Below are 27,292 nucleotides of genomic sequence, written 5' to 3'. Positions count from 1 at the left end.
GAAAACAAATTCTCAATATTCAAACTGAAGTGACTCATTAGAGATAACAGTTACCACTCATCACACACTAAAAATGAATGCCGTCATGTACACTATTAATAAACTGGACTGTACCGTTTGGGTCGAAGACTCTGGGCTGTACAAATGACGGTTTAACCACTTCAAACCACCAGAAAAGCTCAGCCATAAACACCAGGTAGTTACTCTGCAAGACAACACACATCTTTAGTTTGTAGTCACACACGCAGCACCTCTTTTTGCAGCTCATTCCCCACACATCTCTCTGTAAAGCTGCTAGATGAGCCACAAATGCTGTATCATCCTGCTTTCTGACAGATCACCGAGGCCACGGCCAGCCAACTGTTGCTAAGTAACTGGCTCCATGGGTGTGTTTGTGTACTTAAAAATCTGTGCATGTTTCATTGTCTGACTTGCTTGATATCAAACCCAGGCGTGTCATGAAAACTGCCAAAACAACATCTGGAGTATAGCTTAAATGTGTCACATGTACACAAATACACTGAATATGTCAAGTGGGCGACCGACATCAAAGACAAATGAATTCATACAGAAAACAGGCGAGCTCAGAAGGTCCTTTCAAGTGTAGAAAAACATGTAATCAGCTTATCAGTGATTTCTACTCCTCTAAACTGCATTTACTCATTGCAGAGTACACTGCTAAACAGCACTTCTCTTCACATAATTTATCTTACAAATACACTCACATTAAGCTTCTGTGGGCAGTGAGTCTGTGGTGAACAGGCAGTGTGCCAGAGTCTCTAAATGCCCCCTCTTGACCCCTGCAGCACTATTATACCAGCATTCAGTCAATATACAATATGAACAAAAACGGTGAATGAGAAATGAATGCAGAAAGATAAATACAGAGCAAAGAGTGTGAAAATGATCTGCTGTGCTGTAATGGAGAGAGGAAAGTCTCAGTCAGTTCAAGTCAGGACCATGACTTGAATGTGAATGTTGCTGCCCACGCTCTCTGCATACTATTTACCCACACTGGTTGTGCTGCCTTTGGTGTCTGGATGGCACGGAGATGCTCTTGAACAGTACAGTAGTTCTTTTATTAATCACAAACAAAACCAGGGGGCGGGGGGGGGTGGGGTTGGTGGTGGATCAGCAAATTCAAATATTTGGTATCCTGGTAAAAACTGGAGGGGCGTGGAGGAAAGGGAAAGAGGGAGGCAGGCAGACGGGTCATGGCTGTAAACCTCCTTGAAGCAGAATCTGTCCTCTGTCAGAGCAGGGAGTGGGTTGGGGTAAAGTGGGGTGGCCGAGTGCAGCATCTCCACATGGAAAGCACCCGTACACAGAAAGGCTATTATAACATACATATATAACGCAGCACCAAGACAATCCTCAGTGCAGCACAAGGATCTTTATGCCTCTAATGAATGCACACACATAGGCAGAACAAAAACCCCTATGAAAGCCAAACCATTCGCATTCATTATTAAACTTTTCCCTGTGTGACTCATTCTCGCCTTTGTGCTACTCCAAAAAACCCTTTTCACCCCTTCTTCAGCTGCAACTACACCATAAAAACAACTCTCCACATCTTCCACACACATATATTTGAGCACTTGTTTCCTTACCTTTATTGATGCATGTGCATAGAGCATGTCCTCCAGGCTGAAGTGGCAGCAGTGGTTGAGATTGTTTCTGCAAAACTCCTGCACCAGCTGGAGGTTGTACAGACTGTCAGCTAGGGACATGGTCTCTTTGAGGCAGATGTCTGCTCCGCCAGGGGAGGGGTCAAATACACACAAGAGGGAGGAGGGATAATAGCAAAGGCCAGACAGGAAGACAAGGAAAGATAAGACTTAGTTTATGTTTAAAAAGAATAGCTGAGAAGAAAATAACCCTACTTGAAAACTTGAAGTGGCAATTTTGAATCCCACAGAATCCTCCAGACAATTCACAACACCAGTTTAGTAACCGTCTTAAAATGCTTCCAGATGAATCATCAGGATTTTTAGCCCCTGATGTTTCAGTACCGTAAGACCGGCCCAGGCATGTGTGGGACGTTTGACAAGAGGGAACATAGTCAACAGTCAACGGAGTAGCTAATTTCTCTGGCATGATGTCACGCTGAACTTTACTGTACTCCTTTTGTTATTTCTAGAGTAAATCAAGCTTCAAGCAAGAAACCTTAATGAAGCGCAGCTTGCTTTCACATCTGGCTCGTGTGTGTGTGTGTGTGTGTGTGACCTTCCAAGCGAACTCAATTTAATCCAGAGGGTTTTTAGAGAATCGACACAGGAGCGGTTTATCTTTGAAACAGCAGCCAGCTAACAACTCCTCTAACGGTCCTCTGACGCATACAACTCGTGACCAATCACATCGGAGCCCGGGGCATTTTTAGAATGCAGGCAAGCTGGGAGGAAACACCTCTTTGTTCCTTGCCGTCTTAGTCTTAGCATGTTTGTCATAAGTCCTGTCTGTGCTGCAGTGCAACAACACCAGTACCAGTGTGTAAAGATTGACAGCGGGGCTAATACCTTTTTAAATATGTGGTAGAATAAGAGTTTGTAGACTAGAGAAAGCCTAAAAAATAACTCGTATACATAAGGCTGACTAAAAGTACTATTTTGCAAAAGAGAAAACCTCAGAATAAAAAAGCTAATGGATGATAAATATATTCTTTGTCTCAAGCATCCTGTTCAAATTTGTTGTGACAATCACAGTAGCAGAGAGAGCAGAAGACAGGGTCCTTTGTACTGTCCAGATGAGGCTAAAAATGTTAGCTCGCTGCATTGTCATTCTTACCTACTTTAAGTATGTTATCACACAGAATTTTGTCAACTTTATGGAATGAATATGATGACAGAATAAAAAGTTGGTGAGTAAGACCGGGTGTGGTTATGGCTTGTCCCACCTTCCAGCCTGACAGCCTGCGGGCAGTAGAAGTGCAGCAGGGCAGTGAGGGCGCAGCCGTCTGTGTTATCCTTCAGCAGGTTCTCCACCAGGGGGAGTGATGGAGCGCTCCTCTGGGCATGTTCCCTCCTGTACCGAGCCTGAAACCATGGCAACGGCACAAAGACATCGCCTTTATGTGTCATCGGGGTGGATATGAACGGCTCTCTTTGATTACCGGTACAAAACACAGCAACATATGCAGGCACTCTTTCAAATGCATGCAATAGTAAGTCACACATACATTAACACAAATGCAAGTGTTAATCTGAGGAATTTCGAGCATACGGCTGAAATAATGCAGATTGCACTGTTCATGCAAATAACCAGCCACTGATATACACTCAAAAACTACCTTTAGAAACATCACCTTGCATTTTAATCATAAAGATGTAATCAAAACAGTCACAACTTTGCTCTCTATAATCAGTTTTGGGGAGTGGTTAGTTCCTTATCAGGACGGTGAGAAGCAGAATGCATGATAGCAAATGAATGGTTTGCATCACTTAACGTCTGGTGAGACATCAGTGGCACTAAGGAAGTCCAAACCTCAGCTATGGATATGTAGCAGACAATACATGTGATTTAGGATTCTAATAACAATCTATGTAAAGACATCCTTCCTGTCTGAAGCTTTTCTATACGTCTCTCTGGTTCTGCAAAGACAACAGTAAAAACTAGAGGGACAGCACTCCTATATGATGTCTTCAGGGCATCAGCGCTCCCCGTTTGCTTGTAAACAAAAGTTTTATGATGTCTGCTATTTTACAACAGAAGCAGTGCGAGGAACAAACTGTCGTACTTCACCGTTTCATTGGTACTGTAAAACAGGTGTTTCCTTTTTACAGAAGACAATTTCATCTGCTTTCAGTGCAAAATGCAGACAACAAAAATGTCACGTTCATTTGCAACAGAACAGCTGGAGTTCAGGTGATCATGCAGTTGTGACTGTATGTTGTGACCTACTGTGATGTAGGTCAATAAATAGTCACTATGCCTTATATTTAAGTGAAAATGAGGTACAGGTTGGAAGAGTAGGAATAGTGATGGGGCTCAAGGCCACATGCAGTGACAAACAAAGCAGCGAGGGGGGGGGGGGGGGGGGTGCATAATGTAAAGGATGGGATCAAGGAAGAGGAGAGTTGCTGGTGGGGTTGTTAAGCCGGGGAGGGAGGGAGGGGGTGTTCTTCAGAATGGATGGACTTACAGGTACTAATCTCCAGTACCATTTGCTAGGAGACTTGATGGAGGATCGTGATTGGACAAGAGGAGAGAGTGGGATAGGTATTAGGTCGACAGCTTGGGAAAAAAGTGCGACCTCTGCATGGACTGGGGGACAAATCTCCTCTTAAAAGCAGAAAGCTACACCTCTGCAAAAGCCAGATAATTCTTCAACATATTATCTGCATAAAAGACCAAGTTATAGACAGTGATGAAATGCATCTGCTACAGCAGTGGATGTCGAGTTGTGTCGAGTGTCCAGCACACATGGGCAACAAGGACGTAAAAGCAAAAGTATGAATACAACTGTGGAGGTGAAACATTCTCAGATGATAACTTTCCCAAACAAACAACTTTCCAGTAATTCCTGGAATAACATCATAACAGAAAAAAACTTGTCTTTCAAGTGTTAGCAATAAAATGTGAGACAAAACATTCTCTTCCTTGGAAGAACATACCCTCTTTTTAATAAGAGAGTAATACTACTTCAGTTAATAACACTAAAGTGTCACATAAGGAGCTTTTGAAATGGTTTCAGTTTGACCTCAGTCACAGTAATTAAAGAGTCCATCCAATACTAATTTATACACACATAAAACTCATTGCTTTTCACGGTTTCCATTTTTGCATCGCCGTTTGTCATCTTCTGCCTTTCCTCCTTTGTTTTTGCCGTTTTAGTCTCTTTAAAGCTTCCCCCTCTCGAAAAGCCCACTCTGCTCTGACTGGTTTAGCTGGCTAATAAAAAAAAAACAAACTGCAGTGTGAGACACCTACACAATCTTGGGTTGACGTGTGCCAAGTTAGCCACCAAGCAGGCGTTACAAGAATGTGTTACATGGTGATAATATGAAAAAACAGAACAAAAGCCTGGACTGCAGGAAACAGCACCGGGGCGGTGTGTAAGTGTCGGAGAGAATTACTCCCTGTGGTATGGGGCTTGGCTTTGAAACTTTACAGACCTTGGAGATACACAAAAACAGATAAAATACTCTTTAAACAGTCTCTTTTTCATCAATAAATCTAATAATAGTTTCTTTGACTAATGTGCGCGTGCCTTGATAAAGTATAACCTAACATTAGTAAGATCGTTGTATATATTACATTGGAATAACAAACTATTTACCCAGATGAGTTTCTTTTGCAGTGCAAGATGACGAATCGACAGTTGTGCTCGCGGCTCTGACAGGCTGCACTGAATTAATGCCATCGTGCCAATTTACTGTGAAATACAGCACTAAAATTCAGGTTTCGTCTGCGCATTCAGCGAACCAACATTAGCTAATTAGCTATAAACATACTTACAGAGGCCAATAATAACTTCAGTCTTGGCGACCAAACTTATTGGAAAAGTCTGACCCGATGATGGCGAAAGGAAAGTTGCGGCGTAATCAAAGTCTGTGGGTTTCATTCCACCAAATTCACCGAAAGCTTTTTGGAGGTTTTTGCGAAATGTGTTGTATATCAGAAAACACTCAATGACAGGACCTCGAAGTTAAGCCCCTTGATCATCGTTTCTTTTGAAACCACACAAGCCCCTGATTGTCATGTAGTGATTCAACATGTATTTGTCTAAGTTTCCCCTGAGTTGTAGAGTAAGCACCGACAGCATGTCGAGCGCAAACATTCTCCGAAAAACCACACAAAAATGAGCGAGGGCTTAGTCATATGACCACAGTTAAACACTTTTCACATGGTCCCAGAATAAACAAGACTGGGAAGGGTCTTGTGCTCGTCTATTTAAGAGTGAATGCTGCAGAGGCACATGTATGTGTGTGAGTGAAATTATCTCCTCTCACTACTCCCTAATCACTGAATAGACTTCTGTTGAGGCTAACACTGCAGAGAAGGAGCTGTGTGACGAAGCGTGGAGTAGGAAAGCAGCTGACTGACGCCGAGTGTCCACATTCCTTTAAGGACCGTCCTGCTTTGACAAAGCATGTTACTATGGTATAGGTCACACACCCATGTGTTATCAGCTCACGGTGAGCTAGTGATCTCTCTCTCACTATACTAACGACAACAAACAGAGAGCAGTACATACTCCTCTCACGACATCCTGCTGCTCTCCGAAGAAATGACTTTAGCTCCATACGAGAGAATGGGGTCACACTCACCATGACCTCAGCAGCCATTTTGAAATCTGTTATATGTAAACAGTTTAATCTGTGACAATACGCCGTGCTCGAGCTGTATTTTCATGGATGGCGTGTCGATGTCAGTCAGTACATATTATTCATTATTATCCTGATGACTTCGGGGATCTCGTTTTTTTTTTCTTCGAGCCTTCATGAGGTGGTGTTTCTTATCTATATGTCAAAACAAACTGTGACTTGTTTACTCTGAAGAAGGAAATCATCTGACAGTAGACACAAGTTGTGAAGTTGTGCATTGACCCTCTCTTAAGCTTTTAGCTCTCGGACTGCATAGGTGAAATCTCCATTTTGGATCTGTGATCTGTCGTGAAATTATTTGGAATTCGCCGTTAGCCGTGACATCAGTGTGGCTATCAGCAGCCCATCACTGTGGTCTGAACTGAAAAATGTCTACGGGTTGGTTTGCAAGTCACATTGTCATTCATGCTTCCCAGAGAATGAATCCTACGAAGGTTTAAGATTAAAATCTTATTTGATTCCTTCATCAGGGCAAAGCTTCCCTTTTGAAAAGCTACAGGCGGATAGTGAAAAATAATACTGCATGTTACTTTCATTTGGAGTCGACTCTACCGAGGAGGAGGAAGTCCTGCCCCCATTCTCCCCTGCATTAAAACCCCTGCTTTCCATAAATTACCACCACAGATTATTATATTACCCAACTTCTCGATTATTTCTCGTTCTCTGTGATTTGGGGGGTCTGGTCAAGTGGTATTTTTTTCTTTTTTTAGCTAGGAAAGTTCCTAGCTGAGTGAAATACCCTAAAGGTATCTAAATGGCAGCCATGTTAGCAGCTGGTTGAATTCTCCAAATGCTAAGGAAAAGGAATTCCAGTGCTCCCTTTATTATGTCCCTTACCATTGGAAACACTGGATGATTCTTTATGAAAGGCTAAAATACCATCCCACAATTCCACAAAGCCATAACATTTAAAGACATGCTGGATTATTTTCATTATGGTCGTAATAACCATGATTCATGGAAATAAATATAAGGACAGAAGGGTGAGTGTGAGGAGCTTTTGCTTTTTTGCTGTTTCTTTACAGTTTTAGGACTGACTGAGGCCCGGCAAAGCACTGTACTGTAGCTTTATAGTTATATGAGTAGAAGAACATGGCAGCTGACTGCAGCATGTTTGTGCCAGTAGACTGATTTGTGTCGAAGGGACATTACATAACTACAAAGCCTGCAGGATGCCTGTCTGTCAATGACTGTCTTTTGCTACAGCTGCCAAAGCTCCTGGGTGTCCCTGTCCTCCAACATGGTGCCATTTCTCCCTTTTCTCCTCATCTCCAACGACCACTTCTCACTTCTCTTTTCCCACTTTCACCCTCTCCTCTCCTCCTCTGCCCTGCACATTTCTTTGTCTCCTCCAACAGCAGAGTGGCAACTCTTGCCAAACTTTCTCTGCAGCTGGTCTGACACTGACCTCATCTGTTCCTCTGATTAGCAGAGCTGCGTGCTGTGTCATAAGAGTGTGTGTCTGCATGTGTCTGACGTGGACACAGACATGCCTTTGGTTAAAAGTTTGAATCCATTAATATCGACTCTCTGAAAGAAGATGTTCCTAATAATATTGAGCTACTAATTCAAACATCATTTGGGTGAATGATGACAGAGTTTGTATTGGAGTATAGTGTGTGTGCATGTGTTCTTACTTTATGCGTTGTGGTGTTTGATTCTTGGAGGGAAGCCTCTCTTAACTTCTGCTCCTCCACCAGGATGTCCCTCAGGTGTTCATTCACCTTGACAGAAAGAAACGAACAGAGAAGAGAACATAGCAGGGCTCAGATTTCACACCAGCATTTGGGGCATAAAGAGGCTCAATGGTACGTCTGTGCCGAACACAAGAGAAACACGAACCTCAGAGAATACCTTTTCACTGCCACTTAAGCACTTATTCTAAATATCACTGGGACATAAAACACAGCAATCAGCATGCCTGCCTACTCAAGCATAATGTAAGAAGAAAGGTTGCTCTAATGACAGAAAATGTACTTTAAAAGTCTTTTCTGCTTTTTTTGTCTACAAAGTTGTGTTTATAGCCTTAGAATTCACAAAATCACATAACCCAGTCCTACCCTTGGCTTCCAGTATGTCTCTGCAAAGAGAAACAATCCCCCATGTTTTTAATATGTGCGTCTGTCAATGAATCCTGCCTCTGAGTGTGTGTGTGTGTGTGTGTGTGTATCTTCCTTCCTCTGGTCTCTCAAACAGAGCAGGAAACACATGAGTTGAATATTTCCAACCGCAATTCCAGAAAGGCCAGGATGCTGTGCGAGATGTAAATAAAAGCAGAATGCAATGATCGAGGCCTGACAAAGTGCTGCGCTGCAGCAGTGGTGCTTCAAAATTAGCTAACATTTTTAACGGAATAATACAATAACTCACTCACTTTTAATAGCCGATATGTTTTCTATGTTCAGGCCTTAATAAAATATAGGCTTATGAGTTTTGCAAATCAATGCATTCTGTTTTTATTTACACCTTACACAGCCGCCCTGCCTTGTGGAATTGGGGGTTGTAACTAATGCCTCACTAAGACTTCTTCAACCATTCTGTACAAAAGTAGAATAACTAATCCTTTAAGACATCAACTTGATATATTTCTTAAAGCATCTCTGTATGGGTAAAAAAAAACAACTTAAAAAAGCAACTTCAAGTGAATACGTAATCTTGAAGAGATTAACCACTGTCCCCTAAAGATCAAGGCTCACCCCAGGTCTGACTTTTCTCTCAATCCTGCTTTAGCAGACCAGAGGATTTTGAGCTGAGTCAGTTTTCTCTTGCTAATCTCTCTGACTTTAGTGCATGCGGTTGTTTCTGGTTTTTCTATCTGGATCTCAAGCAAACAAATGAGTGAACTCCGAGCTGACGCCAATCCACTGAACTCAGAATGAAACAAAGACCTGTGGGTCAAATCAAAAGCAACGCCTCTAAAAGGCTCAATGACGTGCCCAGTTATGAGCAGCACATATCCTGGTGTTTCTGTGTGGAGCCAAAAGGGCCCCTGCGTGTACCTTGTTGATCCAGGTGATGATTGCATCCTCTGTGTCATACGGCAGCTCCTGGACAAGTCCGTCGGTATGTAAGGGTTCAGCAGACGAGTACTTGTTGATGCAGGACATCACCCTCTCCACACTCACCATCTCCACTGTATACGCCATCATCAGGGTATCAATGAGTGCCAGGTGGGAACTCTGTACAGACACACAGCAGCAACAACAACCAGTTAGGAAGATAAACTTTTTCCTCTCAAAAGCATTAAACAGGCAGTTGAAGCCCTAACATAAGATTTCTGTGTTAGCGCTTCTCCACGCTTCTGCGCATCACATGAACGATTTCATGTTACTGTCAGCTACACGAGATCCTATAGAGTTTATCTTTCGTTCTCATCAACATTCCCACCACCCCTCCTACTTCATTACACTGGAGACCACTTTACTCAGCTTAACATCTGCCGAAACTGTTCTCAAAGAGCTCACTTCGCCTGATATTGAGTCACTCACTTTATTTGAGTGGTTTTACCAGCCATCTACACCTACACAAAGCTTGACATTCTCCTGGCCTTTCTAGTCCCATTGAAGGCCGGTTAAAACAACAGACCTCCCCTTCCCTTTCCTGTCACCCTACAGGGCCACTTAAAAACATTTGTGCGTGTAAGCGCTCTTGTTGCTTACCTAAGCATCCATCTGAGGGTCCGACCTAACTGTACAAATGTCTAACGTCTGGTGCCTCACAGTCCAGGTGACTGAAGCTGACAAAAACTGTTTCAGGGAACAAGAACAGGCCTCTATTCACAGCTACAGAGCTAACAGCAAGTGTGACCAAGTCTTTCCTCAAGAAACAAATTGTTGGTCCAGTGGTTTGACTCTGAGCTGCTGCTGGTGCTCAGTGCCATCACCTCATGTACTGCCAGTGTAAACAGAGTGCGCACATGTAAGAGGATTGCTGGAAACACAGTCCTCATGGAAACAAGTGCTTAAAGGCTTGGACCATGTCAGTAATTGCAACTACATGGTTTACTCGACTAAATAAAAGAATGAAATGAACCAATCCAAAGTGTCATTTCATCTAACAACAGCTTGACAATAACTGATCAGTTATTGAAATTGTTGTCGACTTCCACATATAAGCAGTTTATCACTAATCATTTCAACACAAGGTGTGTGAGAAAATAAATATACATACGAGCTATAACATATCTGAAGTGATTGCACAGCAGTGCTGGTAGACGTACAGTATGTTACTGAAGGCTACAGCTGTGGCACATTACATGGGTAAACAATATTGTCTGATTGAATAGGAGTGATATTGAACTTTTTTTTTTAATCAAACAGTCTGCAGACGCTGTTTTGTTTTCATGCAGTTTCAGGATATTGCCAGATATTTCACATTGTATGCATTCTCCCCCAGAGGTCATCTGGCTGACAGCTGACCGGCCGACTGATGGAGAGAAGGGGGAGACGGGCCAGGCAGCTTAGACAGAAGCTGGAGATCCACAAGACATCCTTTTTCAAAACCCACTCAGCTTTTCCTGTGATTGAAGATTTTCTAACCTCATTTGCATAAATCTCCTAAATCTTTCATGTTGTTAAGAAGCTTTTGGAGGTATGTGGGTCTGTTCAGATCTCTGGGCAGAGAAACCATGTGAATTTACAAGACAGCCACAAATATATTAAGTGCATTTAAACAAGAATAAAATGCAGGAATGTCCTCAATCACTTTTTGGGGGAAGAATTATGACAGTAATAGAATACGAAACAGTAATAGTCTCAACTGCTGGTTTGGGGAAAACATGTTAACATGCCAAATGTTGAACTGTAGAAGTGTGGATAAGCACTAGAGAGCTCGCTTTAACACCCTTTACCCTCAGATGGCTCTGCGTGGTCCAACTCACCTGTCTTTGGTTAACACATGCAGAAGCACTAACCAGCAACCTACAGGGCTGGAAACTGAGCCAGCATGGAATTCTAAGTTTACAATGTGGTAAAAAAAAAAAAAAAAAAACTGTTTTGGCATCTACAGCTAACTATCTGCTTAGTTATAGCTCCAGCTAAATGGTAGCTAATTTTATCACAACTGCACGGGGATGAATATTCATCAAACTCAACAGTAGGAATTCTTATTAAATATAAAGAACTGAAATGATGCATTATTATGGGCAGAGCCAAACTGCCTCTGTGACGTCACTTTAACATCCATTATTAAGACAACCTAGGTGTAGTACCTGCATGAACGCCCATTGACTGTCTTTTGTATCAAAGTATTCTTTGAATAAAACTACATTTTTAAAAAGGGAGACATAGGATTCAACCCACATCAAAAATGTTCTTATATTCTTTTAGTTTAATACAAAAAAAATCATTGTTGGTCTGCTCATATGCCTGTGTCATGGTTTTATAACTGAGACACTTCACTCAGCGCTTGTGTGCCTGTGCTTGTCTAAGTACTGTATGGTGAAGTACAAATGGGTGGGAGTCCTAGAGATGAAGATGAAAAGGACAGACAGGAGCTGGAGCCACAGCTTACTTACTTCTCTACATTGTAGGGGGGAAAAAAAGACGCCTCTGTTGACTTTCACAGCATGAATTTAAAAGCCATGTGCTGTCTATTATGCCTCCACAATGACCTTTGGGGTGTGTGTACGTGTGTGTGTGCGCACAGAGACGATTCTAAAGCACTCGTGGTGACAGACACGCCTTATAAGGCTGTGGACATGGCAGACATAGCTCATAAAGAGTGGTACAAAGCTGTGGCTCTCTCATGCACACCATCGAATAGGAGCATCAGTATTCACTACTGTTGCATGGCTGAAAGGATGTGTGTGTGTGCGCTCTTGATCGTGGCATCTAAAGAACAGCACAAGGCAGCTGAGCAAACATAATCAAAGTAGCCACATTGCCCACAAACATCACATGTTCAGTGCAGGTACGCACTCAAAATAACCTACACAAGACTTTCTGTTGCACAACCTCCCAGCTTCTTGTCTGGTTCTGCTGAGATTTGTCTCCTGGCGGTTATGATGCCATTGTCCAAAACTACTTCTCCACACACACACACACACACAGCTTTTAGATGACAGAACACGCCCCTGTGCAGACATTTAATTACAGCTCCCGCGCCGTCTCCATCGTCACTCAGTCTAACTGGAGTTACAGAAAGGTGTACCGGTCTCCTGCTAACTAACCGTAGGTCTGGCATCTCTATAGAAGCGTGTGTGTGTGTGTGTGTGTTTAAAGAGGTTGTAACAGGGGGGCGTCATTTGTGCTCCAGATGAGCCTTGACACACTGTGAGACCCCACCCTCCACACTGCTGCAGTAGTGCACATCACGTCTTCCTCCTCTCCTCTCCTGCAACCTTCCCTTCCTCAACCGTGTGCTCCACACTTCTCCTCCCTCGCCCTCTTGTCTTCTCTCTCCTTCTCCTCCTCTCCCCTCTTCACAGACAGCCATATTAACAGTGGGCCTTTTCCACTCATTCTCTGGCACACACATGTACCCACTATGCCAAAAACGCTCCTTCCTCTCCTTTACATCTTTCCTTCCAGCCTTTCCACAACTCCTCTCCATCTTTCTTCTTCCATTTGTCCTCTACTTTCTTCACCCTTTCCCCTCCTCTATTGATCTACTTTCCTGCTTCTGCCTGGTCTGCAGCCAAATGGCAGCCCCTTTACGGCACCCCCCTTTCCCCACCCGTTTATTTCTACATTCATTCCCCCCTGTGACAGACTGCCACACTCCTCCTCCTCCTACTCCTCCTCCCATTAGTTATTCCTCTGTAGCAGAGCATTTGGAAAACCATGAGGTAATCATTTTCTCTACAGATATACCATAATCCAAAAAGAAAAGCCTCAACTACAGTGTGACTGAAACGGTCCTGCTGAGTCAACAAAGGCACACAGTTGATCTATTTTGCAGAACCATTGTGAACAAAGATGGACGGATTGACAAACAGCCTGACTTTGAGTTACATGAGAAAAGATCAATGTGTTAGAGAGTTGATGGGTGAAAGCTTCATTTGCCTACTTAACGCAGTCACTAAAGCAGTCAATGAATCCTGTAAATGCACACAGAAACACAGCAAGAGATGTGCAGACACACACTCGACATCACGTGCACTTTTCTAAGTGTGAAAGGACAGATCACTGCTCATTACTCCCATCCCAGCAACACCCTCAATCAATAAACTATGCAACAAGTACATCGAGCATGACGATAAAAATGCTATGGAGTTGTTACTTTAAATCATCCTCTGCAGCAGCACAATAAGCAGAGCAGGAGAGGGTCGCTAATAAAATACAGCTACAATCAGGGGGGAGGGAACCCGGCAAAGGCAGGCTCTGCGATTAATGCTAAATGCATTAACATTCAGAGGAAATGTTGTGGTCTCATCTGATCTGTAAAGAAGAGCACGGATGGGGAAACAGATCTAACCTAAAAATGAGTGAACAATAAATAAGGAAAATGACAAGAGATTGGAGAGAAGAAACAGAGAGATGGAGTGAGGGCAGTCAGGGAGGGGGGAGGAAAGAGTGCACTGCAATGCAGACACCTTTTGGCGTCAGCAGAAGTGCCTGATCTCCAGCCATGCATGTGCTAGCAGGGTGTCTGCATCTGCTGCCTCAGACTCACCCTTCTTTCATTGTTAAAACACCATAAATGATCAGTTCCTTACTCAGTTTGAGTCTGAGAAGACGGCAGCATGATATTTAAGTAAACAATGATCAGCTACCCAATTAGTGGACATGGCCAACATTCAGAACTGCTAGTTTACTGCTGTTGTTTTTCCAAGCCAAAAGATACCCCAAAGTTGCTCATTCCAGCCCCTAAATTAATCTACCATCTACCATCCAGAGTTAAATCTACAAACCCAGATCAGAAAAACTGGGATCACATGAAAAAATGCAAGTGAAAAAGAAATGCTGTTGCCATTACAAAAGTTTAAACGAGCTTTTCCAAGAACACTATCAAAACAGCATTCTGTCACAGTCTGGATGGTCCTTTTTGTCTTTGGTCCAGAGCACGTAACTCCAATTTCTTCAAAAAAATCATTTGGAATACTAATTGGTCTGACAACAGTACACATTTCCACTGATAGTCCAAGATGCCTCCAGGCCCCCAGAGATTTATTTCCCAAAACCACATGACTGGCCCTAAAATGTCAGTGTCGCGACTTTTGTTAGGAATGCGTAGGCCTGAAATACAACAAGTCGATGTATATCAAGATATAAAACAAAGCTGACAAGACAAAACACAGAATATTTAAACAAAAGTAACAAAATTCAAGACTTTCAGCTTTTACGTCAGTCTCAGCTTTCTTTCTTTGGGGTTGTAGTTTTGACAACATTGTTCTTCCTGTATCTACAACATCTCTTTGTGATGTGAGCTGAGGCATGTTTGCACCGTGCCGCCTGAAAACACGGGGACTTAACAGTGAGTAATGCGCTGCTACAGGAGGCCTATCATTACACGTGGTTTTCTATCAGCGGGACACATCTTGAAGCACAGTCCATGCAACCATGGCCATCATAAAATCCAATCTAATCCACAGTAACAGTTTAGAGCTGAGACCTTTAATCTAATGAACTAATCACTAAAATGTGTTCGCCAGCAATCTGGACAATTGAGCTGTGCGATTAGTCAAGACAAATTCGAGCATGGTTTATGGGATGTGGCTTTTCCCCCCCGTTTGCATTAACGTGAGTATATTACTGGGGGGGCATTGTTGAGGTCAGGGTTTTGAAAATGTATAATCAAGCATTCTTTTGCATATCTGCATGTTTGAAGTCGGGAGGTCCTGATGCGTCAGCCCACTTCTTCACTGAAGGCAACATATCCCCTCACCATGTGTATGGGCGTGCTGGTCAGATCTCTCTCTGTGACCAGTCTGTCCTGGTCTGTGACATACAGGCCTTTCTGGGCCAGGGCCTGGATGACAGCGTTGTGCCCCAGTAAGGGTTTGACAGCATCGCTGCGGAGGATCAAGCTTCCGGCCCGGCAGTAAAGCTCTGCCGACTGAAGCAGGCAGGCTACTGGAGGCTTCAGGTGCTCCTGGTTGTACTGGTCCCTGTAGAAAGGCTCGGCCAGCTCCTCTGGTACCTCATCTAAGGAGAGAGAGAGGGAGACAGGAGATGAGCTTAAAAGGTTTTGCTTTTCGTAGTTTTCTGCCATCATTGATGTTGCTATGCTTCTCTCCGTTAAAGCTTCACCTTCAGCTACAGCCATCTTGATATCATAGCAACACCAATAGAAACATTTGCAGCATTTGTTTTTTTAGTTTTTTAGGCAGTTGATATGCAAATCTGGACTTTAACAACTTTAACAACATTATCCACCCATCCATCCATCCATTTTCTATACCCGCTTAATCCAACTCAGCAGAACATGTACACTCCACACAGAAAGGCCCCAGGGATTCGAACCAGGAACCCTCTTGCTGTGAGGCGACGGTGCTAACCTACATTATCATCCGTGTATTACCAACTTCTCATTCCTTTCATTTTATAGCTATTCTCAACACCATTATATTGCGATGCCCCTAAATCCCACATTCTGATGCTACAAAACCTTCAATCCTCGATTATTTTCCCTGAAAAATCTTATTCTGGAGAAAAAGAAGATCTAGAAAGCTAAATTTGGAGGGAAATGACTGTGGATTCGCACAGGAGAGACAGTTTGTGTGTGTGTGTCTGGTATATTGTAGTCTATATGAGGTAGGTAGTGGAGGTGTATGTTACAAAGCACAGAGAACCTTGTAATCCAGTCATTTCAAAGAGACAATAACTGCTACTTGCCAAGCCTTAACCCTAAGCGAAAATGGCTGACGTCATAGGGACCTGCTTTTTGTTCCCAAAAGGATAGTGAGAGCCCACGCTGGGATTGTGTTCACATAGTAAAATCACACACTTGCATAGCTACACTACACAAGACTCTTCTTTAGATCTTTATTTCTGTTTCCATGACGCCGTGTTGTTCTTGACTCCATGTCGTGACTCAAAGCTCGACCAAACTAGCCTGTATGACCAAACTGTATGTAAGCACTCTTATCCCATGAGCGCAACTTTCAGCTAGACTATAAGAATGTCTGCGTGTGTGCGCTTGTGCTGACACACTGGTGCTCCTGTATGAGTGTGTATTCCTGGTGTGTGTGGGGTCATTTCCTCTCTGGCTGCCTCTGAATCACTCCGAGGAAAACAAAGGACACTAAAGGAATCCAACTTAAAGGAACAGCTTTCACTCTAAACAAGAGCAGAGTTGAGGCAGAAAGCTCAACCAAACAACCAAATGAATCAAATATGTAATGCTCAGTTGAGAAAAGCTTGTGATCAAACTTTGGCAGTTTTCCAGTGGCTGCGGTAGAAGCAGCTTCACCATGCACCCACCCTGGGTGATGAAAAGAGATATTTAAAGCAACAGGCAGATGTTAAACCACTTCATAACAAGCCCTCATGCATCAAGTCACAAACTTTAAACTGAGCCAATGTCTGTAAATAGTATGAAGCCGATCTGAGATAATAACAATATTTTTGACTGAAACCTTTAGATCCAGTAAAAAATAAACTCGGAGGAATAATCGTGCAGAAGATCACAAAGTTACATGCTTTCCTTTACCGGACACCTTAAATTTCTTATCAGAAATTAGATACAAAAAAGTTTGAGAAGATTATTAAAAAAAACACGGAGAGAACGTGCGTTTTGTGGAGTTCATGAAAAATCTGCCTCGTCAAATAAAAAACCCTTCTCCTTTGTGTTGGCCATCAAAGAGGAAACAGACAGGAAGTAGCTGCCACAGGAAGTCCAGGCATGGAGAAGACTGCTCCCCTGAAGACCCCTGGGAACTCAGCTCGGCATATACAAGCTGTGCTGTCATCAGCAGTGCTTATCTCTGCAAACTTACAGCTCTTTGTTTGGAAAAAACCCAATACATACAGTAATGTACGCTGACATTAAGGACAGAGCTCTGAAGTTCTGAAGGGATTAGATTATTAGCTAGCTTTAGCCTCCGTGGTACTGGTTCCTCCATCGTGAAATAACGCAGATCTCAGTCTCGACACGGATCATTAATAGATGCATCACTTGAACCTGCCATTACAAATTGTTTTGGCTGTGGGGGTGCAGCAGAAACAGACAGTGAACACAACACTGATAGCTGCGTGTAAGCAAAAAGTCCCAAATCCAGCAGACATGGGGCACCTTTAGCATTTCTGAGCTCCTTATTTTCTAAGCCCTTCTCTGTGGTCTTGCCAATTCTGATATAGACTCATAAATATCAGGATTTCAAAAAAAAAGAAGTTCATTTTGAATTTGATGACAGAAACTATTTCGAAAAAAAAAAGGAAAAAGAAGGGAAAAGAAGGGAAAAGAAAAAAATCTGACACGCCAGATCTGGAAAAGAGCAGATACTAAAAAAACAACTGCATGAAGCATCTGCCCATCAGAGGACATGGGGGGGGGGTGTTGAAGTCACACAGAACCAGTCACAAGAACAGGGGCCACCGATGCTAACTATCGACACACAAAACCTGCTCCACTTTTGCGTTTTGGACACAACAGATAGCTTGGAGCCTGGCAATATGGTTTTTCTCAAGTGGTTGTGATCTCACCAATCCCATGAGAACTCAGCTGCTTCGCAAGGTGAGCTGCAGGCGAGAGAGGAAAAGAACCACGTAGCCTGTTGTCAGCACATGCTGCGGCTCAAAAGCCAACCTTACCTATAAAAATGTGCATCGGCACCCACGGCATGGGACACTGACACACCTGTGAGGGCCCCAGTGACGCCAAAAATCGGAATTGAGAAGAATCGTTTCACTTCCACTCGGGTAAAAAGGAGTTGCAAACCTTTTCCATCTGTTTTTCACATTTAAAACTACCTCGCAGCTGTTGCTGAATGCTCCACTAATTTCCACACTGTGAAAGCCATCCACAGCAGAGAGTGTTTAGTGGATTTTCCCCAACTTTTCCAATCAAAACAGCTGAGAGTGGCTCTAACCTAATGTGAAAAAAACCTGAGCTGAGAGTGTAAAGCTGAGGGCTGAAATGAGCAGGGATGGAGTATTTATCCATCTTCTCTAGCCCCCTAAGGGCACCTGCTAAATGAAGTTGCTGTTGGTGACCTGTGGTGGTGATGCTGGTTACATGACTGCCGTGTCCTGAACGATTCAGTCCAGGAAGACTCATGGTGGTCTGGGTACCACAGCTGATAATGTGTGAGGACTCACCCTTGATAATTCAAATTACTGACGAACAAGCCAAGCATCAGGGTGAGATTTGCAGGACTTGTAGTTTCTGATTAATGCAATCAAGACTGGGTAAATAACCCATGTCACATCACGTCAAAACCTATACTCCTACAGTACCAGGTTTCAGTTAAAAGCTGCAGATTTAATTACCACTGACTGCATTTAAACTGAACTCCTGGCATCAAGCAACACAAGACAAATGAATAAATGAATCGGAGCCGCTGGGAGTTGGGCACCTATTCCTTTTTTTTTGTTGTTTTTCTGCTAAAGAAGAGAGTCAAACTTCTGTTTTGAAGACCGAGTGCATGTGGAAATCCATCTCTGAGGTTTCAGCCCAAACTTTGAGCCAATGGGAAAACTGTTGCATCTGAGCATCATCAGATTCAAACCGCAGCTCATCGGTTCAATCTAGGCCAAACAAGGCTCTGAGGACTGCTTATGAATTGGGCCACAGTTCTCGGCGGTGCTAGGAGCTGAATCTGTGTCACCGACGGGCCGGAACAAAAACAAGGCTGCAGCAGTATGCTCCCAGCTACAGGACATGTTGCTGTCTCTCCATCATTTCACACTTACCGAGGCTGTAAAATACCACATCTCAACTCCGAACATACTGTCTGATCAATTGGTGCGATTCGGAGGCCTGTCTCCTCATCTCTTGCTCTTTTTGGATTGTATCTGTCTGCGTGGCATCAAACTGAAACTCAGAGAGCTGAACATGAGGGCGCAGCTGTTAAAAACCTTCATTAAGAGCTGGAGAAACCTCTGGAATAAGAATGCTGGAATGACTTGGTGTTTCATGAGGCCAGGCTACCGAAGCTGCTCTCAGAGGAGAGGCCAACACATACGTTCATGTGTAAGGGAAGAACTGTCACACATATTCATATGAACACATGATGATTGCCATTACCGTCCAGGAAAGCTGAACATTACAACTGGCTGGAATGGTCTTCTGCCATGAATAGTTTTCCAGTTAATAAGCAATTTCAAGAACTCCCGGTGGCTGGAGTGTAAGGGCCTTTCTTCGCTAATTTGATTGGACAATTAAGAAGATTAAGATGTCTGAAATGGCAGAAAGTTCAGTTTTATTTCAGAAGCTAACGTACCTCTGTGATGCTTCACCCAATCAGACAAAATGCCCCCCCCCCCCGTGTGCTTGAGCCGCTATTTTTGATGATTATTGTTCAGATAATGGATTTTTTTGCATTGACTCCCACTTGAGAGCCAGTAAAAGAGACATTTTGAAAAGCAACTTTTCGCCAGAGAGCAAACTACTTTGAGACGCATCCCTGAGCTTGAGTCAGGAGGCAGAAGTTAAGTCTTTGCATCTGTTGAGGTAGTGCAGTAAAGAACTGTAGTCAGAGTTACATAAGCAGCGGCTAAGGACTGCAGGTAAGTACAAGGTGACAGGATGCAGTGAACATGACCTAAGACCTGCAGGATGTCACATGGAAAACAAACTAAAAAGTCCCACAGTTCCTGAAAAGCCAGCCCTCACTTTGCTGTGGTATAGGCCACTTCTCACTCTATGAGTAAGCCAGGCTTCTGCCATTCTGTTTTTGGCTACCAAACTCATCCCTAAAGCAGAAAGTGCAGTACTTTTTTTTTTTTTTTTAATCATTATTTGTGTGACAGCCTGAGAAAGGAGGAGCACAATCGAGTTGGTCTGCTGAGAGCTTGATTACAAGACGCTGTTTACAAAAGAGTCCCCCTTGCAAACCAGCTGCTCCCACAACAGCAGGCCACATTATCGCACGCGCTCGATAATTACCTCAGCAGTGTTTTCCACTCATCTCACCCGAAATGAAACCGTTTAAGGAGGCGCCACCTACCCGAGCCGAAAGCTTTGGCCACCAGCCACGTCAGGCTGCACGATATCTTGGCCCTGGTGAAGTCGTAGTGGTCGAAGCTCTTGATGGCAGGGACGATGAAGGTCCGCTTCATCCCTCTGTCATCTGCCGCATCTCCCATCGTGTCTCTGTCTGTGAGCCGCTACACTGCTGCTGCTGCTGCTGCTGCTGCTGGAGGCTCATCAGCCGGAGGAGCTCCTCCTGAATGCGGATGACATCCCTTCCAGAGGAATTCAATGCAGCAAAATTCCCCCCTTCTGCTGGAAAAATTATGGGAGGGAGGTTAAAAAAAAAACACTAAAAAAAAAACCCCCGAAAAAACAAACAAACTTTGAGCTTGACTGATGGTAGCAGAGGACGCCCCTCGGTTATGTGAGCACCATCCTCAGTTTAATGCCCTTATGTCCCCGGCAGAAGCCTTAAACCCTGACAGCGCGGCACAGTTTAGTGGCAGGATTTCGGCAGATTTGCTCCATTCCTTGACATCATTCTCCTCAGGTTGCTCGACATAACGGAGCGGCTGTGCGGCTCAGGCAGGGAAGCTACAGGCCCGCAGACAAACTACACAAGCTGTGTGTGTTCATGTTCTCCTTTTCTTTTCTAACTGTTTTCCTCTCCCTTTTTTCCCTCCGCGGTGGCTCCTCTGCGCTTTTCCTGCCGCACTGATCGGGGGATGGAGTGTTGTGCGCACGCGCGGTCCACCCACCCAGTCTGCTCGATCCTGACAGGAGTCACCAAAATGTAACCCAAACTGAGGTGGAGTTTACTCACAGGATGGCCTCTGACTCACTCCCAGATGTTGTTTCCATGGAGAAATACATGTAGAAACTCTTTGTGTTTCTTTAACACTGGGATTGGCAGATTTATCTAATCCGGTGAATCAAATGTTCAAGTGATTTTGATTAACTTTGAGTGTAGTTCTTACCGACTAAAAATGGGTAAATGACCTACAGATACAAATCACATTTTATAAAATCCTCCAAAAACTCTAGTCAATGTATTTGATTTTCAGATTTCCTTGAAGGGTCCACTTATATATTCACTTTATTATTTCATTTGATTGTTGAGGTGTTAAGAATGAGTCTATGTTGTATATTCACAAGGTACCTTCTTTTGTCATGTTGTGTATGGCTGCAGGACCCCTTCTGTTTGAAACTTTCCATGTTAGTTTCTGTCTCTTTAAAGCCTGCCTCCCAAAAGGTCAAGTCTGCTCCAATTGGTCAGCTTAGTGTCCAAAATGGTGGAGTACAAGTCTCCTGCTCAGGCACATTTATAGGCCCTCGCCAAAGCCACCAATTATGTTACCGCAGCTTCTTACCCTGAGAAAAATGCAGAATGAGCGTGTTGTGGCGTGTATTTTGGGTGGCATCATTTTCATGATGTAAATTTGACATAATGTTGATACTTTCATTATTTTTTTCTGCATATTCATATTTTTGGATGCATATTGATGAATACGTTTGATGTATCACACGCACTGATGGATTTCTGGATGCAACTATGTACACAGTAACCAGTCTAAAGAGGGGCCTGGAGCTCTGTTCTTGTTCAGCACCATTACAACAACCGGCACACACTGCCGTTGCTCCTAGCGGGCAGAGTTTTCACATCGTTTAAATGACACAACGGCCGACATATATGCCAGATGCTCTGCTCAGATCCAACAGCACAAGCTGCCAATACACCCACCTCAATCACATGGCTGATACATACATATGTCATCTTGGCATCTTTTTCGCCAAGATGACAAGTAACAATGTAGTCCTAAATGGTAAAAATGTATTTTAAGTAGTACATAAACAAGCAGGTGAATTGATGGAACACTTCATTTGTAATGACTGAAGAAAACTTGATCACTTTGACCATTACTGTCTGAAGATGTCGTCGATCCTGTTGCTTGTCATCACTTCCGGCCGGCTTATGAGCAGTGAAATTAAAGGGAGCAGACCCAGTTACATGATGCTGTCGTCAAGTTAAGCTTGGACCAGAGACAAGGTGTTTCATACAGATCAGGAGCGGTGACTTCTGCTACGAAGACCAAAACACACACACACGCACGCAATGAAAGACAATTCAACCCCCTGCAAAACAGTGGCTCGTTTAAGTTGCCTTTGCTTTATCAAAGTTGGATTCCACAACAGTGCTCAAGTTCAAACACGGCGCCTAAACAATGAGTTTGAGATGAGGCATCACATGTATGCACACTCACTAACACACCGTAAGAGGTGGGATGAGGTGCGATGCTATCTTGGATTAAAGTTTAAGCAGCTTTGTTCTCTCCTGGGGAAAGATGTCGTTCCAATCAGTTTCAACATTTGCAAAAAATGTAATATTGGACTGATACCATGGCAGCCTCAGCCTCAAAGCCAGGTCATCCAAACCACGCGTACCTCTGGAACACTGCATTTCACATTCTCATAAAATATGAATAAAGTAAATACGTAAAATAGACATTTTCCCACCTATTTACAGCAAATGTAAACTTCCTTTTATGTCCTTTATGTTGCTCTATTATTATTTATTACAGAAATGTGTTTAAAATAAAAACCATCAATGTATTGTATGAGCTCCTCTGACAGCTTTGGATTTTCTTGGATAAGTCCATACAGACATTATTTTGTCTGTTTACTTCACTCCTCTCTGCAGATCCTGTTTCTCTCTCTCTGTTCTTGTGGTTTATGTCTGGATTTTGTTGAACATGGGTCGGTGTATGTCATCCGTCACGTCTTTGCCGCTGTGAGTCACCCTGAAACCACGACGTTACCTCCACCATGCTTCACTGCAAGGATTTATTTAAGAACTGAGCAGCGATAGGGGTTTGTCAGTCTTTAGGCTAAAAGGTTTCCTCAAAAGTTCAGTTTTTGACTCATCTGATCAAACCATCAGGGTTTTCTGATCATGGACTTTTGGGATTCTGTATCTAACGGAGTCATCTTTCTTGGTTACTCGGTTTATCTGATTTGCCAACTCCAGGCTGAAGCCTGGTGGTTTGAAAATTTCTACATTTCACAATAATCAAGGCTGCTGCATCTTGGAAACAATAAAGGCTTTTCTAAAGGTTTTATGAACTGTTCCTTAACACAGTTTTGTCATGGAGTTCTGCAGAGAGCTCCTTGAATTTAATGTTTTGCTTTTGTCATGGCATTGTGGGATCATACCATATACAAAAACAAATATTCTAAACTCTTTGTCTTCATTTTTCCACTGGACTGAACACGTGTAGAAGAGGATTGGAGAGTACAATTAAGAGCATCTTTTTGTAAATGACAGACATCACTTTGTGATTTATTTTATTGCCAAAAAATTCCAAAAACTTCTTTATTTCTTTTAACACCAGTCATTACGCATTATTGAGTGTAGATTGATGTGAAAAAGGCGGTCGGAAAACTTTCTGAAGGTACTGCAAATAGGAGACACAATTTATAGAGGTCCGCTGGTGTGATGAAAGCTTTGTATGTTCCCTCAATAATGTTGCGTTTGAATGTTTTTCCTCATGTGAACGTTTCCCTTAAACGCGTCTGCTGTTGGAACGTGTGCCTGTTTTTACAGCACAGTTAAAGAAAAGGAGTCGATCCAAATCAAGCACGTGTCACGGATACATCGACAGCTATTTATGTCTTTCTTCTGCATCTTGGCTACGTTTACAAAGCCTCCTGAGGTCGTTTGTTGAACTATTCAACCGGTATTCCTGTCTCCCATGATGATTACTACTGTTGCCCTTCGTGCCGATTGCAAAATGAACTCTGAGAAGTGACAAAACCCAAAATGAAATGTCGTAAAAATTCAGAATATAAAGTATATTTTGAAGATGGTTTCAGTTGGAAGAAAACCGATCAAACACACACATGTTTTCCCATAGCTTTAATGTCGCAGCGATTGAAACTTCCCAAGGCTCATGCAGAATCACCATTATATATGAATAAGAGAAAGATTCCATTCTTCCTTAAACGGAAGGACAGTTGGAGGAAGGTGCACTGACGACTGTGACAGGAGCGCCCCCTGGTGTGAACAGAGCGTTCATACAGCTGAAGGCCAGGCAGTAAGCGTCAGATATCCACCAGTAGGTGGCAGTCTTTTACTAAAGATAAAAAGAAACTGTCCTGCTTGTCACCGCGTCTTCTCATAACGTTTAGATCGGACATGACTGCTCTCTTCAGTTTTATTGAATGCTTCACCGGTGAGGTTGTTATTATGTGGTCTAATAATCTGGAACGGACCACAGTTGTGAAATTCTTAATTAAAACATGAGTATTTGTGCCATTTTCCACACATCTATCAGGCCTTTTTTTTAAAAAAAAAAAGAAAAAAGAAAAAAAAGCCTCATTGCTCCTCCTCCTCAGCACAGACTGAACTATCTTTGTCCCCACTTCCACCAAAATCCACAGTCATTTTAGAGTCATTACCGATCATAACGTAGTTTGAATTTACGATATGAATGTTAGGCTGCTGTGGCCACCAAGGTCTGCCGTCACCGCCATCCTGTCCTAGAGCCCCACTGGGACTGAGGAGAAGTTTTTGTTCCATGGAAAGACTCAGTTTCTCTTTTTCCTGCAATTTTTGTTTCAAAGATTGCTCCTGGGTCCAGATTTTTCTCTGTTTCTCAATCTTTGCTGCAGACAATGACCTTTGTAGTTTTCTCTCAAAGCTCTTGTTCTCCTCCAGTGCAACTAAAGTCTGCAGCGCCATGGGGATACTCTGCCGGGGCATGCAGTTCTCCTTTGGCAGCAGGGGTATAACTGTGTTGAACTTGTGTTTTTTATTTATGGAGTTGATGAGAGCAATGTTTGTCTTCATCTCCAGCATTTTTGTGTTGAAGTTGCGGGTGAGCAGCAGGAACGTAAAGGCCGAGTTATTGATGGCATCCTCCACACACCTCAGAGTGCTCTTTCCAAGAATGGCAAAGTCCTCAGAGAAAGTTGCACCTTCACTACAGATGACTTTTTCGAGTTTTTCCCTCATGCATTCAGCCATATCTTCATCCTCTGGTGCATGCAAAATGACAAATGCATAAAATCTTTCCTCTTCCTCCTCTTCTGCATCTTTTCTTTCATGTATTTCTTTTGAAACAGGCATCTTGGGTAAAGAAATGTATGTGGCAGATGGCTGAGCCAATTTAGGTTCAATGCTTGGCTTGTTCGACCGGGATGGGATTTCATTATGGCTTTTCAACCTACTGCTAGCTGCTAATGTTTCATCCATCTTTGGGTCTGTCTCTGCTCCAAACAGCGGAGATCCAGTGGATCTGAGCTGCAGCTCAGGTGACTGAGGTTGGCAAGAGGCTTGTTTTGCTTGACTTACCGTCAGGATTGAGGGATTTACTTTGGGGTTTTGTAATGTTGCTGGAGCTGCCTTGTCTCCTGTAAATGAAGCTGTGGGAGGAACACTTATCTCAAGATGAGAAGGATATGAGGGCACTGAGGTGCTCTCCTGCAGGGGGCTGGGAATACCTGATAATTTAGCATCAGACTCCGATACTTTTAGAGTTGCATTTCCCTCATCTAGACTCCTGTTAGGATCACAAGAAGATTCCAACTTGAGGTCCGAGGTGGAGAACATCCACTCTGCAGGCCCACATGCAACTTTAGCTTCCTCTCTGAATTGATGATATCGCAGATTATCATAGTTGCCCGTCTTTAAACAGTCGCTGGAAAGGGCTCTCTGATAAGCTAGATTTCTCAGAAGTGGTTCACACAACCTCTGCTCTGATAAAACTTTAAAAATCCGAGCCAATGCTGACAAAGATTCCGCCGTTTGTGCCTGAAAATGACCACACTGAACTCCAAAATCTTCAAATTTACCTCCACTCGCAGACCACTTTTCGGCCAGATGTTTAGCGAGGGGGTTATCCCCCAGCATCTGGAGTTTGTTCAGGGCTTGTGCCTCTCTCTGGAGGATGATCAGACACAAGGCATGTATGATATTGTCTTCAGGAGACTCACCCAGCTGGAATGTCAGGCTTAGCAATCGTTCTGAAGGTGCCTTTAAAAGAATGTCGAAGACATCGCCCAGTCCTGTCCCTTGATTTTCTGGTCTCACATGACTCATCTTCAGTCTTACTTGCCAACAAATAACGATCGGTAATTAAAAAAAGTTAATAGGATCTCGTGTTTTTCCAACATAATCTTCTTCAGACCTTCCAGAAAGGTAGTTGTTGAAGAGCGATGCACAAATTCCTGGACATTCTTGTTTCTTTAAACAGATATAAAAAACAAAAAAAACAAAAGTCAGGACTTAGAGAGCACAAGGGTTACAGAACAGTGTGTGTGTTCGTGTGTGTGTCCCTTCAATAGCATGCTTAAAAGAAGCTGCTAACCGGTTAAAGTGAAGAAAATTAACTTAATTCCATTCCTAGAATTATAAGCCTTGAGCTGATTTTCTGATAGCGATGAAATTCTTTGTGAAAGTTACTCACCGGCACAGTGTGGCAGAAGCCATGACAGTAGATTCATTCAGTGAGCTCCCCAACTCAAACAAGGAAGTGACTCAGAGTGTGTCTTCCAGTTTAGGTGCACTTGTAGCAAAGCTTTTCTTTGAACAGAAAGCTCTCGGTGCACATTTGAGTTTGACCTGGTCGATCATGGCTGGGCGCCTCAAAAAACTTTTGGATATCAGTTTCCCAGTAGTTGGAAGTTGGAGGCCTCTGCCTGCTTGAAGTAGTTTAGCCCGACATAATGATGATGTCACGGGCTGTGAAGTATGGAAGCTCGAGAGGGATAAAAGTGAAACCAGGAAGCAGATTTTGTCCCAGCTGTGATTATTCGATTATAGCCACATTTTACAGCCTTGTGCCATTCCTGAGAGGCTGTTTTCGTGAAGCAAATGTTCACGACTACAATGCAAATATTTTGATTCGCTATCGGTCTGTTAATTCTGTCGCCTACTTATATTTCTCACATTTAAA

The 27,292-nt window shown here is 43.2% G+C and overlaps 2 protein-coding genes across 5 annotated transcripts in view; both read right to left on the bottom strand.

Moving 5' to 3' along the window:
• camsap2b (calmodulin regulated spectrin-associated protein family, member 2b) overlaps positions 1-20,656 on the bottom strand; it is a 31,172-nt gene extending 10,516 nt beyond the window's left edge. For all 4 annotated transcript variants that reach the window (XM_072363971.1, XM_072363972.1, XM_072363973.1 and 1 more), the window contains exons 1-7: positions 20,374-20,656; positions 15,150-15,409; positions 9,323-9,502; positions 7,961-8,047; positions 2,894-3,032; positions 1,611-1,750; positions 115-205 (exon numbers count right to left, since the gene is read on the bottom strand). In XM_072363971.1, coding sequence (XP_072220072.1) covers positions 115-205; positions 1,611-1,750; positions 2,894-3,032; positions 7,961-8,047; positions 9,323-9,502; positions 15,150-15,409; positions 20,374-20,512 — 1,036 coding nt within the window. In that variant the 5' untranslated portion in view covers positions 20,513-20,656. The remainder of the gene's footprint in view (positions 1-114; positions 206-1,610; positions 1,751-2,893; positions 3,033-7,960; positions 8,048-9,322; positions 9,503-15,149; positions 15,410-20,373) is intronic.
• A 3,581-nt stretch (positions 20,657-24,237) lies between these two features.
• Positions 24,238-27,051, bottom strand: ticam1 (TIR domain containing adaptor molecule 1). The gene is made up of 2 exons (XM_072363903.1): positions 26,804-27,051; positions 24,238-26,580 (listed from the first exon to the last, which is right to left on the bottom strand). Exon 2 carries the CDS (start codon positions 26,434-26,436, stop codon positions 24,712-24,714), a length of 1,725 nt encoding a protein of 574 aa, XP_072220004.1. The 5' UTR covers positions 26,437-26,580; positions 26,804-27,051; the 3' UTR covers positions 24,238-24,711.
• Between the last annotated feature and the right edge of the window lie 241 nt (positions 27,052-27,292).

This window comes from Leuresthes tenuis, unplaced genomic scaffold (assembly GCF_036924035.1).
Source record: "Leuresthes tenuis unplaced genomic scaffold, fLeuTen1.0.hap1 SCAF_14, whole genome shotgun sequence".
NCBI lineage: Eukaryota > Metazoa > Chordata > Actinopteri > Atheriniformes > Atherinopsidae > Leuresthes > Leuresthes tenuis.
This window is presented reverse-complemented; position numbering and strand designations above follow the sequence as displayed.

Coding starts and splice junctions, on each gene's coding strand:
- ticam1 (XM_072363903.1), bottom strand. CDS start 26,436: ATGAGTCATGTGAGACCAGAAAATCAAGGGACAGGACTGGGCGATGTC.